General features: G+C 36.3%; 1 protein-coding gene across 1 annotated transcript; it reads left to right on the forward strand.

The window, feature by feature from the left end:
• Window positions 1-2,423: 2,423 nt before the first annotated feature.
• LOC147063599 (uncharacterized) lies at window positions 2,424-21,946 on the forward strand. The gene is made up of 8 exons (XM_085959427.1): window positions 2,424-2,589; window positions 5,622-6,100; window positions 10,793-11,005; window positions 11,685-11,868; window positions 12,426-12,596; window positions 19,459-19,734; window positions 20,620-20,714; window positions 21,599-21,946. The coding sequence occupies exons 1-8, from the start codon at window positions 2,424-2,426 to the stop codon at window positions 21,944-21,946; spliced, it is 1,932 nt and encodes a 643-aa protein (XP_085815553.1).
• The last annotated feature ends 932 nt before the right edge of the window (window positions 21,947-22,878 follow it).

Genomic DNA, 22,878 nt, shown 5'->3' on the forward strand with positions numbered 1-22,878 from the left:
TCCGGCCTAAATAGGTAATGCAAAATTACCGGATTACCGGTAACCGATAACAAATCGGTATTGTGATCATGACCCCCACATCCTGAACCGGGCCCCCAGGCTTGGATTTCTGGCGTGCCCTCTACCTATCGCTAAGGATAAATTCAGTGTGGTGCTCTACAGTAGCGTTTTCCAAATGGTATAGGTACCCGGTAAAATTAATATGTATATTTAGTGTTTTTTTGTATATTTTAATACATCCATTTGAATTATGGAGTTGTCGAGTATCGATACACAATTAAAAATCTTAACCTACAACCACATAAGTTTAAATAATAGCATTGTTGAAGGAAAATAGCGCCGCAGACGACTTTTTTTTACTATTAAAACAAATTTGTGATGTGTGTTTATCTCATTTATCTGGTCGACTCGCCTCGCCGGGCCCCTCCTGAGCCCGTGCCCTCAGGCTAGAGGCATGTTAGCCCCCCTTGTGGGGGCCATGATTGTGATAGCAAACGGTAATAACTGCTGTTTACACAATTTTACAGGATAGAAAAAACAAAGTTGTGAAATAATAATAATAGTATTATATATAAAAATAAGCGGAATTAGCATCCCAATATATAAATGTTATCATTTCTTTTAAAAAGATTAAAGTTTTATTGTTATCTTGCATTTTAAGCAGATATATCTTTTTGCCATATCAACTATTTTCACAATTGGTCAGATGCAGATATTGTTTAACATTACTTTGTGACCAATAAAGTTGCAGCTCTAATATTTTTCCAAATCAATGAATATACAATTTGGAACATAATATTATGGAAGAAAATTTAAAAATTAAAAGACTGCAGTTATAACCGTTTGCCATCACAATACCGAAATATTAAGTACATATCGGTTTTAGACTATGACAAGTCAATTAATAGCATTCTGAGATAATTGGATTCAAAAGTGCAAACTCTATGAACAAGGTAAATCTATACATGTATGTACTAAGCCGATTTTCTTTTTCAATGTGTATTATGATTTTTATTTTGAATGAAATAATTCATTTATTGAAAAATCATACAAATAATGTATTTTTAGTAGTATTTTTAAAATTAGACTCTTTTGAGTAAGTTTATGATAACCCATTATGAACATTAATATTAGATATAAATTTAACTAGTTTAGGCTTGTGATAATCTTTGAACAGCTAATTAATGATATGAACATAAATAATTTTGAAAAACACTTCTGAGAAAATATATTATAACCGATAGAAAAAATATTTTTGAAAAAAGTAAGAATCAAACCCTGCCTCTCCTGGGTTTACGCCCCGTGCATTACCTCTATGCTACAAGGTGACATACTAATTGCGACAAATTTTAACTATTGGCCTTTTTAATACCTACTCATCAGCGCTCTTCCAAATCAAGCTACTTTGGCAATCGGTATGTTGGTATATCGGTTATATTCAATAATTTGAATGGTATATTTTTAAATCTTGTGAATTATTCGTTGAATAAAAAGAAATAGTTAATTATAAATTAATGATATCTTTAACCTTTCACCTTTAACCTTAAAATGTCAAATTTTTGACTTGTCAGTCTACAACTACGTGTCCGGAAACTTGTATGTATACAGTCCGCCGCATCACACTTCACCGTGAAATGTTGTATCGGAAATATATGGCCGTATATTAAAGACTATCCACCTCTTTGGGTCGTATAATACTGACATAAAATTTATGTCTAAATAAAACGTCGATTTACACTTTACAGAAACCCAGAAGCAAACAAATTTTGAAAATAGCCGATGTACTGGACTGTTAAGTTAGGTTAGGTTTTCTTTCTTGAATTCATGAATTTTGCCAAAATCATTTATGAAAACTGAATTAATGATCATATTGAATCTAATAAAATTGGATATCGTATAGTATTCGATCATCTCTTTCCAATAAGAAAGCTGATGGAGAACTGTGCCACGGTGAAATTTATTACGTACAATTTGCATGTAACTGGTGGATCGAAAATATTTCTCTCCCTAAAATGTGGGGCATAGAAGATAAAATCATGCTTTGGTTCAACTTAGTTATGTGAATCATTATTTTCAACAATGGACATAATAAAATCGAAATACAGATAGTGGCTCACTGATACAAATCAAAATCACTTTTCAAAAATAGAAATATCCACATACAGTACAAACTATGAAAAATTATTTGCATTAATCCAATGCCACAGACCTTATTAATTAAATTGTCATTATTTTTTGTTACTTATATATTTTTCATTATATTTATAACGTTTTAAAAAAATATACCTAACTAACAGTCATTTGTCAATTATATATATCTCTGTCTTTGTAGTGTTTAAGTTATGTAAGTTTCATTGGAGTTTTGGCTGTAAATGTGTTCTTAATGTTAAAAAGTTTGTAACCACTGATTTAAGGTTTTCGAAATGGATTTATTCCCAAAGTGGGTCAGTTGGACAGACCTGGACTCGGAGATGATTTTTAAACGGAATGTAAACTCTACCGGTGCATTCCTCCAGGATGCCTTCACCAAGTTCAATGCCTCACTGGCCGGACAAAGAATTGAACTCTACAGCGAGACGTCATTTCTCAGTTACATCCCTTATGCAGAGCAACTAGGATTAGCCACGGCCATTGTTTTGATCATGATTATTAATCTAATTCGCGCCCACAAGGTTAGTATATAATATATCACTATATTTATTTGTTATATTATGTGTCATCAAGAAATGGCGGATTCCTACCCCCCTCCCCATTAAATATAAAATAACATCATCTTATTATCTGGATTGATCTTTATCACTCCCTCAATATAGGAGACGATGGTATCGCAATACCGGGATCCTTAGTCCAAATTTGGTTATATATAACATAGTTGAATTACAAATTTTCTTCAGTGGAGTATTTTTAAGTACACCATGAGGCGTACTCGCCATGACCGACGTGTACAGAATGTACATATCACGAAGGCGGGTGAATTTAAGGACTGGCCAAAAGTTAAGTAGGTTGATTGGCAGAAGTAAAAACTTCAACGGCTGCACCTTGTAGAAAGATTCAATAGGTATGAGATTTGTAGACCAAAATTACACACATATTCTGGCAACTGTAAAAATTTGGGGCTGTGACTCACATACTTTGCACACAGCTGCACTTCGTCTAGTATATTCTGTTGCCGAATATTTGCCGTAACCGTCTGGTCCCGAAGTGCTCGTGTCAACAATATTGACAGACAACATAGGGCTATACCTCAGCTGAGGCATAGTCTAAAAAGATCGTAACTAGGCGATGCGCGGATTGCGGGTGTAAATGACGCAAGCCGAACGAAATGTAATTTGTCATAAACGTTCAACATGCGTCCTTTTTATGTTATGTTTATTATTACATTCGTAATAATAATAGTATATTCACTGACATGTTCTCTTTTTTAAGTACATACGTAAAGTTTTTTAGTCATCTTTACACGATTTAAAAATATTTTCTTCCGACGCCATGACAAAATAAATCGACGTGCAGACACCTCCACTATCGCTCTCCGAATGCCGTTTCACTTATGTACGCTCTTAACGCAACCATGCGTATCATTATTGGCACCCTATCTTCTAGGCCGTTTCCATGGCTGCATGTGCTTTCAAGGATACTTCCACCAAAGATAAGGTGAAGACACATTGAGTTTTTTAAACAACGAAAAACTCCCGGTGTATGCTTTCCACCTACGGTACCGGGCGACGAGACTGGCTGGCATCAAGCATGAGGAACTCCCGTCTAATTGTGGACCCTCTGGAAAAGCTTCCTAGCTTTAAGCTTCCACGCAAATATAGCGTGTCTGAACTGAATCCGGTGTGGGCATTCCAGGTGTGCTTATAAGTGGGGCTTAAAAGAGTCCACACATTGCGGGTGAGATTCAGACCACGGAGCACATCGTGGAATCATGAAATCTGTATGTCTTCCCCGGAGGAATTTCAGCTATACATCAGGCCAAACCGGAATCTATTGCATGCAGTGGCGCACCCAGGATTTACTATTGGGGGGGCCCAAGGAGGAGAATGTAAATTAGTCCCATAGGATCTTTTTCTTCTTCACAGCCTAATTTCTCGTTTATCGGCCTTTTGTCTATTGCACTCGGTGTAGGTACCTACACCATGGTCCCCACATCCTGAAACGGGCCCTCAGGCTAGGATATTTGGCGGGCCCCCTACCTACCGCTAAGATTAAAGGCAGTGTGAAACACTACATTAACGTTTTTCAAATTGTGTTTTAGTTCAAATTAAGGGTACTCATACAGTGAATTATTGGCGATTTTTAATACATCTACTTTAATGATGGAGCTGACGAGTATCGACACATAATAATCAAAAAATATATTGCACAATTATATAATTGAAAATGTTCATGGCCATGAAGTATAATAGCGCCGCAGGCGACTTTTTTTACTATTAAAACTGATTTATGATGTGTGTTTATCTCACTTGTCTGGTCAACCCGACACGCCGGGCCCCCAGGCTAGAGCCCTGTCAGCCCTCCCCAGCCATGACCTGCACTACTCCGGAATTCGGGTGGACACCGAGAATTGTTTGACAGTTCCATTAGGGATTGGGTTTCTAAAAAAACCTGACATTAGTGTTTCGAAATTTTTGTGTTATAAAATAAAATCTAAGAAATTTTTCTTAAAAGGGTGCTGGAGAATTACAAATCATTTTTTTGCCGTGTTTTTATTTGTCTAAGCCCAAAGGTATAGTTTATCGGCTTTCAATTTCAATGTTTAAAATCATTCTGATAATTTTGGGGGGTGCCAGGGCCCCATGCCCCCCCCTGGGTGCGCCACTGATTGCATGGATAGATGCCTTGCCGGTTTCAATGTGATCTGTTATATGACTAGTTCTGTGATGTTCACGACTCCTTTTTGAAAAACTTATTTATTTTTTTACTTTCGTCATATTATATTCATTATATATAAGTATGTATATGTTAGAAAGCTAATGATTATATTTTATTTTAGGAAACCACACATGGAAAAAACAAGCTCATTCTCTCATCACCACAATACATTAATCCTCAGACTATTTTTGTGGCTGGAACATTTCTTCTATCCACGGTCATTGCACCAATTATTTTTTTGGTCATGCTCTTTTCATATGCCAATAGAATTATTGTCAATTTTATACTAAAAAGAAAATATAAAAAAACCTTTGTGGAATTATTGGACGGCACTGATACCATATGGGCTCTAGAGGAAGAAAACGCAAGGAGTATAATCAATGTCGTAGCATTGGTGGAAGTGGATACATTGAAAATTGACAAAACAATTGACCAAGAATTTCTGTTGACTAAATTGAAAGATAAAATCTCTTCTAAGTTACTAGGGGCCAATTCTCAGTATCCTAAAATGATGTACAAAAGGTCTTTCGGATTGGGTTACTTCTTTTGGGAAATCAACGAACAAATTTGTATAGATGATTTCGTAAAGCCGTTAAGATTCGATGAGAATATCGAACTAAATGAAGAGAATCTAAAACATTTCGTTGGCGAAAGGTGTAATTCAATTCTACCATATGAAAATACGGCCGCCTGGGAAATATTAGTCAGTAATAAACCATTGGTTAAAGATGGTGATTCTAAATTGGAAGAGAATAAGAACTTATACCCAATATTATTCAGAATTCATCACAGCCTAGGAGATGGAGTAGTTTTGATAAAGCTGTTGTTAAAAACAATAGCTGATGAAAAATGCGAAAAGAATAAAAAACTACAATACATATTTTCGAAACACTTCAAGAAGTCTTTAGATTATTGGGTAGCTTCCTCTTGTTTTGAGAAAGTCCAAGCAAAGTGTATTCAATTAGTTTACACGCTTCTCAACAAAATTCTACGGATCGTATTAGTACCAGCTAGTTTAGTGACTCAAGTTTTAAGACCTCCTGACAACAATGTGCTGCACGGTCCAACGTTAACGGGTAAGAAGATAGTGGCTTGGATATCAGACAAGAAAAATGAACATAGTCTTCTGAGCACGATCAAAAGGATGAAGGTGAGGATTCCTGGAGCCACGTTCTCGGATTTGTTCCTGACTGCCGTTTCGGCAAGTTATCACAACTATTTCTCGCAGGTAACTGGCCTATATTTGTTTTATTTTATTAAGGCTTTCATCGATACCCCTCGTTCACTATCGTGGTTTGTTTTATGGCACGCGAATTACTCTACTTGATATGCCAGCTGAAAAGAACCTTTATCGGAAATCATTCATCTAATCGGATCGTCCAAGGCCTATGAGACCGTCTTGCAAATCGCTACTCTGAGTATCATGGCCCCCACATCCTAAAGCGGCCCCTCCGGCCAGGATCTTTGGCTGGGCCCCCTACCTATCGCTAAGGTTAATAGCATATGTGACGCCCTTCAGAAATGTTTTCAAAATTGTGTTAAGGGCCTTCAGTGTATTTATAGCGATTTTTTTGTAGTTGTAATATATATTAGTACTTGAATTATGGAGATGTCGAGTAGCAACACAAAATAATCAAAAATGACATCGCACAACCTCATTAAAAAACAAAGTTAATAGTGTCGCAGGCGACCTTTTTTACTATTATAGCAAATTTTTAATAGTGTTTATCTCACATATCTGATCGACTCGCCATATCGGCCCCCCTGAGCCCGGGCCCCTATGCTAGAGCCCTGTCAGCCACCCCCCCCTTGTGGGGGCCATGGTTAGTATAGGTACTTAATTATAATAGGTGATCGAATTGATTTTGATGAATATTTTGTCGTATTCGTTGAGAAATGAGAAACGTTTCTTCCAAACTACGATTCGTATCTGTTTTGTTTGTCAATTTCCCATTGAAAAAACTATCACGTAGGGACTAAACTTTGAAGATGCAAGGTTAAGATTTGACCTAAGTACATAACATAATAAGTTTACAACGAACATAACTTGGATAGAGACTGCAGATGTAAATATCTAAATTTAAATTTAAAATTCAAAGGTTGATATATTCCTAGTTGAAATCATTATAAAATATCAAATATTTAAATTGATATGAATAAAAATATATTTTAAATGTTAATTACCTACACGTAAAAAATTACATGTTAGTTATATTAAACAGTTAAATACTAAAAAATAAACAAAGTTGAACTTAAATTCCCGTATGACTTTTCAAGTGAGATTTTTTTCAGTTATTCATCGCTTACCTGTGTACAACAAGCACTCTTCGCCACTGTCATATTATTATCTCACCTGGGGTGTCTAATTTTATCTACCCATCCAACATTTGATAAATTGATATAACTAGAATATTATTTTTAAATCTTATTTATAGTATTATTAGTATTTCTGCTCCTTGAAGAGAAAGTCTTGGAGACTTATTGAAGTGGACGCCTTCTGCGACGGTGATTATTAGAGTCTGTCTTCTATAAGCTGGCGTGTGGTTTCCCCCCCCCCGCTTCAGGATGCAGCACTGCATTTTCTCTCGTTCCCTCCCATTGAAAACTTGCAACAGTCGAATGCGATGGCACAATGCTTTCCGTGTGACGTGAACGCCAGCTTATATAATACAGACTACAACAATATTTTTTATCATCCTTTCATGACTCCAATATCTAAGAAATGTGTTGTATGCATAGACTATAGATACATCTAGACGCCACCCGTTGCACTGCTAAATGAAGCTACGTGTCGTGCGTTTGGTTTGTGGGCGAGCGAAACCATTCGCCTACAAATGTTCGAGACCATAGACCATTTCGCTAGTGCTCGCCCAAAGTGCTCGCACTAGACGCTCAGAATTAAAATATAATTTCTGTTTTTTTACGTTATATAGTATTTTTAAGCAGTCAAAATGCAACCAATTAGGTAAAGATATCCATAATTTAAGTTATTTTAAAGAAACACTAGGTCACTGATATTAAAATAAATAATAATATACAAATAAATTGTCACGAACATGTATCAACTTACCTATGAAACGTAATACCACCTTCTTGCTTATCAGTACGGCTACCATATTTTAATACAACACGCAGAACCACCTTTCCTACTTAATTAACTAAAAATATTTACCACTGTTCTATGTTTAACACAAAAAATAGCAAATTTAGCAACACGAACTCGCAGATTATCAATGCTACGTGAAGCGATTCAGCACGAATTGCCGGCGATGATTTTGGAAACCATCTCAAAAATATGTAGACCTTTTATCTTACTCTAGCGCGTGTCGCCGAGATCATAAGGGTGCCGAATACTTTCTCACTCGCACTCATGCATCGTTTTTGTTCAGGCCTTGGTTGTATGGATACATTACTGTACGAAAACATTTTCTTGGCTACGTGTTAAAACTGTGAACTACCATGCTCCGCCCATTTTAAACCGCAATTCCATTATAAGCTCCTCCCATTTAGTTTCAACAGCGCCTGGAAACGTATTCAAGAAGATGTTTTCGTACAGTACTAACAAAATATACACCACTAAAACATACATAATTAAATTTAGATATAAAAAAGTAATAAATATAATATAGGTAACTAGCTGAAGTACCCGGCTTCGCACAGGGTCGCTTCGTGGTTATATTTATCTTAGATATTTAAAAAATAATAAGAGGTAATTATTTTTTTAATATTAAAATATCTGTGTAATACAATATATCAATATGAAAATAATTCTAATAGGAGTAAAGGTCAAACAAAAGAACACTAAATTAAAATCGAATCCAAAATACGCAAACGTTATTAATGTTATTAATATGCACTAACAAACCAAAATTGGATAAAACGAACTTTGTATTTTATATAATACTAATTTAGAAACCTTTGCAGGTGTGCGCACAACAACTTACAAAAATTTCATCGCAATCAGATGAATGGTATAAGAACGCATACGAATAGAAGAAGATAGAATAGATGAAAAAGAAGAAGAAATGGTTGCCTCAATTCAGAAACCTTGGCGGGCGTGAGCACAATACTTGATCAAAATTTCATTGCAATCGGATGAATGGTATAGGAACGCATACGAATAGAAGAAGAAGAAGATAGTTGTACTAATTCAAAAACCTTTGCGGGCATGCGCACAACAACTGGTCAAAATGTCATCGCAATCGGATGAATAGTATAAGAACGCACACGAATAGAAAAAGATAGAATTGAAGAAAAAGATGAAGAAAATAGTTTTATCAATTCATTAACCTTTGCGGGCGTGAGCAGAACACTTGATCAAAATTTCATTGCAATCAGATGAATGGTATAGGAACGCATACGAATAGAAGAAGATAGAATATAAGAAGAAGATGGTTGTACTAATTCAGAAACCTTCGCGGGTGTTGGCACAATTAGTGACGAAAGCTTCATCGCAATCGGATGAATGATATAGGGACCATACGATTAAAAGAAGAAATAATGAAGAAGAAGAAGAAGATGGTTGTACTAATTCAGAAACCTTTACGGGTGTTACCACAAAAACTGATAAAGGTTTCATCGCAATCGGATGAATGGAATAGGAACTCATACAAATAGAAGAATATAGAATAGAAGAAGAAGATGGTCGTACTAATTCAGAAACCTTTGCGGGTGTTATCACAACAACTGACGAAGGTTTCATCGCAATCGGATGAATGGTATAGGAACCATACGAATAAAAGAAGATATAATGAAGAAGACGAAGAAAATGTTTGTACAAATTCATAAACCTTTGCGGGTGTTGGCACAACCACTGACGAAAGTTTCATCGCAATCGGATGAATGATATAGGGACCATACGAATAAAAGAAGAAATAATGAAGAAGATGAAGAAGAAGAAGAAGAAGAAGAAGAAGAAGAAGAAGAAGATGGTTGTACTAATTCAGAAACCTTTACGGGTGTTACCACAAAAACTGATGAAGGTTTCATCGCAATCGGATGAATGATATAGGAACCATACGAATAAAAGAATACATATATAATAAAGAAGAAGAAGAAGATGGTTGTACAAATTCAGAAACCTTCGCGGGTGTTGGCACAACCACTGACGATCGGAATCGGATGAATGATATAGGGACCATACGAATAAAAGAAGATATAATGAAGAAGAAGAAGAAGAAGAAGATGGTTGTACTAATTCAGAAACCTTTACGGGTGTTACCACAACAACCGATGAAAGTTTCATCGCAATCGAATGAATGGTATAGGAACAATACGAATAAAAGAAGATAGAATGAAGAAGAAGAAGAAAATAATGATTTTTCTAATTTAGAAACCTTCATGGGTATGCATACAACCACTTACCAAAATTTCATCGCAATCGGATGAATGGTATAGGAACGCATACGGGACAGACACACAGACATACAGACAGACAGACATTCATTTTTATATATTAGTATAGCCTATACTCTTCGCGAAAGTGCAAGCAATAAGTTGACAAAGTTTTATCGCAATCGGATGAACGGTATGGCAGTGCATTCAAAACGAACAAACAAACAAACAAACCCACAAACAAATATTATTTTTTATATATTAGATAGATAAAGTTAGAAGCTTGCCCAAATCAACAGAGTCTGAGGTTCTATTTGGACGATATTTCTGACACATTTGTTTTGTACCATTTAGCAATACACAGATATATTATTTTCATACAATTTTTGCAATGCTATTATTGTACAACATGTAAACAAAATAATTTTAGGTATTTCTATATTATATAATATTTATATATATTCCAAATGATTCTCCTCGATTTGCCGCCCCTCAAGTAACTGCCGCCCCCAAGCGACGCTCAATCTGGTCTACCCCCACGGAACGTCTCTAATAAAAAGCCACTGATTTCTGTTATTGTTTTTAGTGCTGTTTGCTAGGCAAACCACTGGTGCCAGAATATATGACAGCAGTTGTACCCATCAGGATGGACACTAAGGAGTTGACCATCAATCCAGAGAACGATGACGTGCCATTCAAGCTGGAGAACAAGTTTTCCGTCGCCATGTTGACGATTCCAATCAGTCAGATTGACTCCAATGGTGGAGGAAATATTTCCTTGCTGAAGAGGCTGGTCGAAGTGAGACGACATACCAATAAACTCAGATATAGCGTTGATTTTCAAGTAAGTAAAAAACCGATGTTACAATATTGAAAAAAAAAATGTTACACACTACAGTGCGACTTTATATCAACGTCACCTACGTCATTCTATGTCACAACGCTGCATGCGCTGACACTTCGCTGATACTATTACGTCACTTTGCGCGTTGACTTGTCATTTCATTTACTCTATCTCTGGAACTATTGAACGGAATTAAAAGTTTTGTTTTCTGCTTCTCCTCCACACAATACTTCTAGATTCAAAATAATGCTATTCGTCTGCTTCCACAAAGGTTTCGGCATTTTATTGTTAATAAAACTCCCCGCGATATTTATAATACATACTGAATTATTTTATGTATGCGGGAATGTAGTATTGAGGTAAATAAATCCGGGGGACGGGTTTCAGTTACAGAAACGACCCTGGTGACGTAAAAGACTTACCTAATATAAAAGTCGCACTCTAATTATTTGATTTTGCTTCTTCCATCCGCCACTTTTTCACAATGATTAAGCATTCGTGTGCGCACGTCCCTAAAAATATCGTCCCTTTCCATTTTTGGTCTCAAATTATCAATTTTAAATACATTCGCTTTATATGTATGTGTGTTGTTTCATTCACTAAGGGTGTAATTAAATTATTATATTCATTGCAGGTGAATTACTGGCTGATGAGCGTAGCTGGGCATGTCTTGCCTGAGGCAATACTGCGTCCTATGATGTGTAGCGAGCAGGCCACGCTAGTCGTCAGCAATCTACCGGGGCCTTCTGACATCACAATCTGCGATGGCCACGCAATCCGGGACATGGTCTTCTTCGTGCCGCACCGCGGTACAACAGGTCAGGCATTCCCATCACGGCCAAATCCTATCTGAAGGGATTTGATTCAACACAGTTATTGCTCTCCAAAATGACAGTGTAGTTCTGCATCTTGAGAGAACTTTACTCACAACTCCTCAATGCTTCCGATTTTTAAAATAGGTATCAGCAGGGGCCCGCCAAGTGGAGGGTGTCAGGGGTATAAAACACCAGGGTGGCAGGATTTAGGGTGCGGTAAATGTTTAAAAAATCAATTTTAATGTTATTATTAAAAAAAATACTTTATTCAATTAGGTACATATATAAAATGAAATTTATGATGAAAAAGGGAGCAATTTTTGTTCATAAAATATGCTTTTATAAATTCTGCTTCTGTACTTTATTTGAATACATATAATTATATCGACTTAAAAGGCTTTAAATTATAATTCAGAATATAATACTTGTGAATATAAAGTTTTATTATTAAAATGGGGGTCTCGTACGCCTTGTGCAATGTATATAATTAATGATTATGTGCTAGGAGATCGTGTGTGGATCTCATCGAAAACATGGCTTATTTTATTTCATCTTCCCAGGTATTGGAGTTACATTATTGACTTGTAATGGACGAGTGCAGTTGGGGTTGATGGCCGATTCTGCGCTCATCAGTTCTTCCGAAGACGCCCACTGCATTCTGAAAGGAGCCGTCGACGAATTGAAGAATATGGACGCTGTCACTTCGAGGCGGTTGCAATCTCAGGAAAAGTGTAAGGATTTATGGAATAATACTATTATAAGCAGATGGTTGGAGCGGACCCTTTTTTGAGTTGCTCCGCTCCAGGACCTAATACTTACTCCAGCTCCGCTCCAAGGTCTGATCCGCTCTGGGTAAAAAGTACTTGTACAAATGTTAAAAAAAAAAACTAGTTATGAAATAAGGTTTATTATTCGTCCTTTTCATTATTAATTATATTAAACAAAAACGACAGCAAATCGTCTTTCATTGTCTGCTTCTTCTGTAAAGTGAGGTTATTTATCACTCGGCAAAGTTGCCGTATTTCAAATAATTCCAGTGTTGCAAAGTATCAAATATAATATTTTCATCGGATAAGGACGAAAATTTAATAATAAAAAAAAAACATCCGGAGCAGTGGAGCACTACAAATTTTCGGTGCTCCGGGTAAAACTCCATTGCTCCCCTGTTCCGAGCTCCTGCTCCGAGCTCCGCCCCAACGTTTTGATTAATTATTAAGTCAACAAAAAAATAGTTATTATTTTTAAAAAGTTTGTAAGTCTACCACTGTCTACAAAACTCAGAGGTTGTCGATAAATGAAGTCACATGATTTTGGTAATTTTTAAATCACCTCTCCAATGTCACGTTTTTACAAGACAATTTTGAAATTTTTAATTAAATTCTTTGAAAATGATCGAGATAAATTGGTACCTATAAATTTTGTTGTTTTAGTGACGTCACATTTTCTACAGAACATCTCAGGTCCGGTATTAGGGCGTTGCAGGAATAAAAACAATCAATGAATCAACACAAGTGAAGTTGATTAGTAAATTGAATCAATGAGGTCACTATGCAGTAGATACTAGATTTATAAAGTTATTGGGAAATTTTACGCTATTATTCAAGAACATCTTTGACGTGTTTCTAATAAAGATATTCAGGAACACGCATTAAAAAACAATGGTATGTAGATACTAATATCCCTATGAATCGGATCAAACCAGTCCAGTTTGATATTTATAATAAAAAAGTGGAATTAGTACCGAGGGGCCTCGCGCAATTCTCCAATCGGGCCTCGCACTTACTAGGACCCTCCTGCCCCCCCCTAAACCTTTCAACACAATATTATCAGACCAAATCCGTAAAAATAATAGATATTTTATAGTTAGTATAATAATATGAACGTCCCCTAATAATTTTAAATCACACTCGGTAGGTATGAAATACATATCTACTATGTACTGCCATCTCCCTCGATTTTAGAAAGTGAAAAGCACGCTGTCACTTTTATTTGTGGTTTTTCGTCTGGATTCGGGACTTGGAGGTGAACAAATAACACACCGGAATTGTGTTGGAAACGGCGAGATGTATTTACCTTTAATATTATCTAATGGTTACATTTTTATACAGTTACAATTTCTTTTATATGCGGAGCTCGAATAAACGTATTTTTTATTTTACTATCAAATCCTTTTTTTCTCTTCTGCGCATGCGCGCCAAGATCCGGCGCAGAAGGCAATGCGCAAAAATGGTGTGTTCAATTCTTGATTAATTTCTTCCATTCTTCCATTCTTGTTAAATTGTTAAATTACACATTACAATACTATTGTCAGTTTTATTATTTATTTATTTTCGTAATCAACCCTTACTATTTGTCGTTTTGGTATCGATTCGGGCCTCTCCAGATTCACAGAGACATCCCCAAATGGGGACCATTCGTGGGTGTAACAGTACCCCAGGGACACCAAATTAATTCTGTTCTATGATACTACCATTATACCGTTGTAATCATTTTTTCTCTGTTTCAGGTTTGGAGTTGCATTAATTATGAGTGCAGCCCTTTTATATTCGTGTGATGTGATATTATTATACTCAGTAAAGTTGTTAATTATATTATTACCTATTCATAATTGTGTGGAAATTATAATCAATGCATCAATAAAGAAAATAAATTACACCTTTTTTCTTCTAGTAAGTGGGTTTTCTACTTAGTTTAGTAGGTTAGTAATTGGGTAGGTAACTAGTGATAATATAGTCCTCGCCCAGAAAGCAAAAGGCGTGTGTTTGATCGCCATTAAATTTGAGTCCAAGATTTTTGTAATACGTTATTTCTGTGGCTTTTCAAAGTTTTAAAATGATACCTACTTATCAACGTTGCACTACAATCAGTCGACAGTGTTGGCTTTAGCACCTTCACGGTCATGGGGTTATATCAGGGAACTCTGAAATAATGGGAACTGAAATACATAACGGGTAAGGCGATAGCAGGTAACCGACTCGGGTAAGGAAGAATCCGGGTTAAACTTCCACACGTGTCAAGAATACGTTTTACGTCGAATACTGAAAACTGCTCTCGGTTTATGCATTTACGCTCATTTAATGTTGGTGTATTACACACACTATTGCACGTGCATAATGCGTGCTTCATTTTCGTAGAACTCTCACACATTCAAAACCCTGCATCAATATACGGCGTATTGAATTTAGCCTATCGGTATTCTACTTATTATATGTGGGTTATATTTATTTGTGTTAACTAGTTCTAGAAGGTATAGAATAATTATCAATATATGTGTTTTTTCCCAAATCAAGACTATAATTTCCTTTTTACATACCTACACCTAAGGTGATCAATTCGCGGCCCCCACATCCTGAAGCGGCCCCCCAGGCCAGTATCTTTCGTAGACCTAACTATTGCTAAGATTAAGGGTAACGTGACACTCTACAGCAGCGTTTTCCAAATAAACCTCAGGGTCCCACGAGCTAAAATTAAGAGTATACCGTGTATATTTAGTATTTTTTTTGCATTCTTTAATAAATCCACTTGAATTATTTAATTATCGAGTGTGTCAATACACAATGATCAAAAATAGTTCTATTAACAACCACATATTTTGTAGGTAATATTCTTTTTTACTACCTATTCGAGAAAACTTTTGATGTGTGTTTATCTCACTAATCGGGCCGGGCCCTCAGGCTAGAGCTCCGTCAGCCTTATGGCCATATTTCCTCGGCGGAAATAGTGAACATTTTCCTGTTTTTTCCCCGAACTGTTCAAAATTATCCCTAAAAAACATACCATCTACAATGAAAGTCAAGAGATTTTTTAGGTCTACATTACAATATATATTTTTTTAATTACAACCAAATTTTCTGTTCAAATTAATTCATTTCCAGAATTCAGTTCGAGCTCTTTTTCTGCTTCCATAAAAAAATCGCATGCATTCAGGGCTCAGGCGTTCCCCAAAAAGATGCTAAAATCTAAAGTGCTAATACATTGGTACAAAACAGCTTAAATAATGTACGGTTTTTTTTAAATCTTAGACTAATCTGGGGTTTTCAAATTTAAAAGACGTCATGCTCTAATAAAGGAGTGTTCATTTGTATAAAGTAGGTATAAATTATACACAATCGACTCAAGCAAAACAAGACGTGTTAAACCATTGGCTAACGATTTTATTATTAGGTGGGTAGGTGCCAGTGACTAAGGGTGACTTTTGGAAAGAGGTAGGCTGTGGAGATCAGAGAAAAAGAGCACACTTGTCAGGTAGATATACTTACGGGAAATAAGAAGAAAATATGATATTACAACTGATGAATGGGTACACACTACATCGAGTAAATGTCAATAGCTTGCTGACGATATAAAGTTGAGCGATGAGTTTAAAATATATAGTTTTATAAACATTTATACATACCAAAAATCATTTAAATTTTTATTTTAAAAAACAATAAACAACAAACAAATATGTGATTAAATTATCTTATTATTAATTGTTTTTGACAATAATATTATGCGCAAAGCTTCGCCTCTCGAGCATACTGTCTCGCATACATTACGGTAGACGAGGCTGGGGTCCGTGAAATAAAGTCCATACAAAAAAGTCTGACATTCATCGCACAATAATCCGATACATACAATAGTTGAAGAGAGATGGCGCTGTTCTATTTTTTTAACCTTTCACAGATGGTTCTGTATATATTTACAATAATACTGAATCAGAATTGTCTGACGTCGTTGGCAAATTAAATTATTTTTGTAGAATATAAAATAGTCGTTTTTATGAATTAAATATGTGAATATGTTAACATGCAATTAAAAATTATTTTTCTTAAGAAGGTAGGCTTTAAATACTAGCCTATTATGGAGTCTTCGCCACTGTTAGGTACTGCATGTACTCAATGCAGGTTTATCGCACACTCCAGATTTTCATAAGGGGGCGTTCATAACCAAACCTATCAGCAGTGACGTCCCGTGGGGTTAAGCAGATTGAGCGTCGCTTGGGGGCTGCAGTTTCTCGAAGGGAGGAAAATCGAGGAGAATCATTTGGTATACGAGTATATAGAAATAGGTACCTAAACTTAGCAATAACGGAAATATTTTTCCACCAGCTCACTGTATGGAAACAAAATGTATTAATTAACATAAAAGGTTTAACAGGACTGTAATTTTAATGTCGGTTTCGCGATGTCTAGTTTACTTCCGTTGTCCTTGGACATCACGTCCTTGATGACCAGCAATGACACGTGCAGATTAGCGAATTATATTTGAAGTATTATATAGGTACCTACATACTTACCAAACTAATTTATCGAAAAATTTTGCCAGTCACTCGCGAGTTTTGAAAGTTGTCAGGTGTATTTTTAAATATATCCGAAACCGTGGACTCGCAATATTGTAAATTAGATTTAGTGATATAGGTATATTTTGTTATTAATGTATCCATTCAACAAATTCCAAAATTCAAGATATTGGAGTCATGAAAGGATGATAAAAAATACTGTATATAAAATGGGGCGGCATTTTGGCGTTGCCTAGGGGCGGAATTTTGTCTAGGGACGTCACTGCCTATTAGCACCTCAAGCCTCTGTGTACCAAATACTACGATTGTATCGTTGACATCTAAATAGTAAGTAACTCTTAGACCATAGATACTAAGGTAACTTATGTTATTTTGAGAATACATAAAATCAAATGTTGACAAAACATCTATAGACCATTTCAATATTTTGTTTATAGGTATATTATGTTATGTGGAAAAATTAAATTATAACATTAATCTATCGAGATGATGCCCGATCCAAGGGGAACGAAAGAACATGTACATGTACTTAATCAGCGTACCTATTCTATAAATATACCTACCTACTATATGAAATATTTTTGTAATACAAACAATAATAGTACTACCTGCCATGGCCCCCGTATCATGAAGCAGGCCCTCAGGCCATTTTCAAATTGAAATTGGTATTATAAATACCAATTTCAATTTGTATATTAAAACCTACAAAAATTATATACTTAGATATTTTTTTATTAAAATTATAAAGCATGGAAGCACACCGAATGAGCTAGGTGGACCATATTTTAAGAATTTATAAAACAACGTCCACCAAAACTCATCTTCAAGTCGGTGGAATATATACATATATAACATCCGAAGCGAAGGTTGAACAGAGTTATTGCCCTCCCAACTGGCATCACCAATGGCAGGTTAGTTCTGCTCATCGGGAGAACAAACAACTGTCGTAAGTCGAAAAAAATACGTGGCGAAATATTGATATCTTCTAGCATTTAAACTACAGTATGTAAGCATACCTAAGAGAAAGCCAGTTGGATAAAGCCACGGATAGTATCCATATAACCTCAAATAAAGGATAAAGGATGCTTGGGGCCCACCCCCGACCTATCGCTAAGGTTACGGGCAGTGTAATGTTCACCGAATGGTATTCCGGGCAACTCCTGGGTTCCGTGTTAAATAAAGGGTATTCCGTGTATTTTAAATAAATCCACTTGAATTGGTAGCACCTCTACATCATATTATTATGAAGCAGTGATCGCGACCCCCTTTTGTGATAGCCAAGTAACATGCGACCCTTCGCCATATTGGACAAATAGTCATTTTTATTAGTCAGGAAACACACTAAAATAATTCTAATATATAATTATTCGTAGTAGGCGACTTTCTTTTGCGATTAAAGAAAATTCGTGGTGTGTTTATCTCACTTAACTAACCGACCCGCCACATTGCCCCCCCCTGTAAGCCCTGCCCCTCAGGCTAGACCCCTGTCAGCCCCCCCTTGTGGGGGCCATGAGTAGTACCTACACGTTGGTTTATTTTAAATTTAAAGCGCGTACCTATGTACTTATGCGTTTGCGTTGACATGAACCAGAAAACACTGCCTTTGACTCCCGTTCGCCTGTCTGTCCTTCCGCTGTAGGAAATGTAGAAACCAGCCAAATAGTAGGGGGCATACATACATTAAAACGCGTTGCGCAGGATATTATTAGATAATATTGTGTATAGTGACCATTGGGATTTGGTATTACTTATCTACATAGTTTTTGAAATACACCTACACTTAATTTATTAAGAAATTGGTTCATCGACAAAGTGATTGCTTCATCTACTTCAGTGGTATTCAAACTGTGTTCCGCGGCACGTCTCTGGGGGGGGGGGGGGGGGGGGGGGTTCCGCGAGTCAAAAAAAAATCGACAAATAGTCAATTATTTTAAGATATATTTTCCCAAGGATGGGATGGGGTCCCCGAAATAATTCTAATGCCGGCGCTCCATTGGCACGCAAGTCAGACGATTTACAGTCTTCGGACTTTTTTTTCCCGTGGAGCACCCCAGGTCTGCGGACTTTTTAATCCGCAGACCAGGCTCGTTGGATTTCAAACATGTTTGATATTTTACTCGCCGAGCCGCTGAAATTCGTACGTTCACCACGCTTTACCGTCACATTATTTATATCTATGCCGACGGACGACAGCGCCATCATTATTTTACTGTCATTCAAAGTGTTCGGACATCTCACATCGATAACAACAATGGTAGATCTACGAGTGCATTCGAAAAGTTTCTTGGAAGATTTTATTAGTTGTTTTAAAGACAACCCATCGTTGTGGAAGACGACCAGCCCACTATACAAGAATCGTGATGCCAAGTCCTTGGCGTATGCGGAACTTTTGGAGATTTTAATCAAGGTGGAGCCGCAGGCAAGGGTCGACGATGTTAAAAAGAAAATACAGACATTGAGGTCGGGTTACAGAAAGGAGAGAAATAAAGTAAGGACATCATATCGAAGCGGAGCCGGCACAGACGCAGTTTATCTACCCAAACTGTGGTACTATAAAAATTTGGAGTTCTTGAACGACCAAATGGAAGGTACGTAGGAATGCTTTAAAGCTATTTATTATACACGTGCAGATTATGAAATTGTCGTACCTAGCTCTGAAAGTGACATCGCATTAGATTAGCTACTATTAAGCAATTAAAACATACAGCTATGAATCATTTCTAGTCACAATAAAATTTCTTATTCTTTGCCGAGGTAGGTAATAAATAATAATAATATATAGGTACGAGGGAATGCTTTAAAGCTATTTATTATACACGTGCAGACTATGACATTGTCGTATCTCTGAAAGTGACATCGCATTAGATTAGCTACTATTAAGCAATTAAAACATACAGCTATGAATCATTTCTAGTCACAATAAAATTATTTATTCTTTGCTGAGGTAGGTAAGAAATAATAATATATAGGTACGATCATGGCGGTGGAAGCGCGGCTTATTGAGTCGTGGTCGGGTCCCAGGTTCAAATCCTGGGTCTGACAAGTACACATTGAATTTCAATTTGTGTATGAGTCAGAGTATGGACCTAATATGTTGAGCAAGTGGCTGACATCCATTTCTCGTAAAAACAAAATCTGTCAATACAAACCTCCACTCCGTGGAGGTCCATATTATGATCGGACATGGTCGAAAGAAGAAGAAAAGAAATGATCATAAAATCAAAAATCGCTCGAGTTAGGTTCCTTCAGAGACAATCAATAAATCGTCAATCATCAATCAAAATTAATGGTACAGTTTGGTTATGAGGAATACAGCGGAAAACACATTTTGAAAATACCCGATATACTGGATTACACCAATTATACCAATATCAATATTAACCGTATGAAGGAATGGGTACTTAGGGGAGAGATAATAAAAAACAAGTTTGAGTATTATGTTGTATTTTAACAATTTACATTTTGTTTTACAGAATCGAGCTCAATATCCAGCATGGTGGACAATTTGGAAAACATGTCTCCTGATGAGAGTTACTCCAACTCGTTAAACAACGAAGATTGTATTGAGGTAAAACATTTTAACTAAATTGTTACATTGGTTTAATTTATCTATTGCTTATCATACTTTCTTGCCATGTGACAGCCCCGGTAGTATTAAAATATTTTTCGAAATCTCCTCGCGCTTTCTTAGCATTGGCAGTCGAGTTCCGATTAGTCGTTGCTTCCAAAGGCGCTAAGGTGTCCTGTGACCTCAGTCCGAGCTCTATTAAACCTGTCTCAGGATTTTCCCTATCAAGGTCATGAGAAGGAGTATAAGTATGTGTTGATTTGCGACGAAGAAAGTTGTGCAGCACACAGCAAGTTAATACAACTGTATTGATATTTTCAATTTTCATGTTTATTGGAGCTTGAAAAATGCGGAATCTAGCAGCTAAAATGCCAAAAACATTTTCTATAATTCGCCTGGCTCTGCATGTCCGATAATTATATATTCTTTTACTGTGATTTAATTGCCTTTGTGAATACGGCTTTATGAAATCGTTACGTAATGCAAAGGCTTCATCGCCAATATAAACAAATGGCAGTGCATCAGAATTAGCAGTAGGTTTTTTTGGTGCAGGTATTTTAAATCTGCCTTCGTCTAAACGTTTGAAAAAATCAGATTTTCTCAGTACGCCTCCATCAGAAATACGTCCATTTGTTCCAACATCAACATAAATAAATTCATAATTAGCATTTGCAATCGCCATCAAAACAATGCTGTGGAAATGTTTGTAATTATAAAAGTGGGAGCCGGCGCCTGCAGGTGGCACGATTGCAATGTGTTTCCCATCAACTGCGCCCAGGCAATTTGGAAATTGCCATTTACTATTAAATTCTTCTGCAATCGTCTCCATTTCTTCGTGCGTATCAGGGAACTGCAACAAAAAATAATCAACATTTTATTTACAGATAGAATATTCGCCTTCAACATCCACGTTGTCGACTACTCCAAGGTCGAATCTCAATAGAGCACCAGAACCCCCATCGTTCAAACGAAAAAAATCGAATGATAGCGCCAACAAAGTGTTAGAATTAATCACCGACAAACTAAGCAAGACTGAAGATGAATTTGATGTTTTTGGCAAAATGATGGCCATGAAACTACGATCGATGTCACAGGGACAAAGATTGCTGGCCGAGAAGCTGATACATGAAGTTGCCTTTATGGGACAAAGTGACAAAATAATGCCAGCAACTACTGTTCATACTCAACCAGTTTATCGTATATTAAGCAAAAATGTACAAAAGCCGGTATAATAAATTAATGTTTTTTGTATGAATAAATATCTTGTAAAAATATTTGTTTTTTTGTTTGTTTTTATGCCTATATACCTTAGCTTAAGCGATACAACAAATGGTAAGTATTTGAGCTATGTTAGCAAACCTATATTATTATGTGGCCTCATTTAGAAATCAAATTCCATGCTTGCTTTTCGAAGAATATGACTAGTATTACAATACATTCAACATGAATAATTAAGCAGCTTGCTTACAGCCTATATGGAGAGTCCTGGCTAGGTACAGCATTCTAATGGTCTATTGAATATTTAGCATGTCAACGATGGCCTTATTTGTGACTATATATATACCTATCTCAAATGCATCTTGTCTGCCATTCTTATGATGTTGCCGTCTATGATTTATATAGGTAAAACAATCCACTAAACGTTCACTTTATAAGACCAACCAATGTCTACTTGTTAATGATATATTTGTAAATTTGCCCAACTTTATTAGATGACGTATAATATAATACACACCTTGAAATATTCTCCTTTCAAAACGTCAATGATGACTTGGCAAGTTTCGGGAATTATCTTGCCCAGAGTTTGTCTTCCAATCGCAGTTCTATAATGCAAGTCAGTGAATGTTCCGCCGGCAGCCAAAAATCGCAGGGTTGCACATAATCTATCATGAGGAGAAATAGCTTCCCTCATCATAGTATTTTTTTTTTTAATAAATGGGGAGACCAAATTATACAGTTCTGTGTATACATCCTCCGACATTCGCAAATAATTGCGGAAATCGCTCGGTTGCAAACGCAATTCTCGTATTAAATTTGTGTGGGATAATGTCGTTCGTTTCCTTATCCAATGTTTCACCCAGTATTTGTGTACCCTTTGCTTCGTTATTACATTATCTGCCACCCAATAACCCAAAAAACATAAATCGTCGGTATCATTTAACGC

This window comes from Rhyacophila brunnea, unplaced genomic scaffold (genome assembly GCF_057557595.1).
Source record: "Rhyacophila brunnea isolate RB1 unplaced genomic scaffold, BYU_Rbru_1.0 scaffold_9, whole genome shotgun sequence".
Lineage (NCBI taxonomy): Eukaryota > Metazoa > Arthropoda > Insecta > Trichoptera > Rhyacophilidae > Rhyacophila > Rhyacophila brunnea.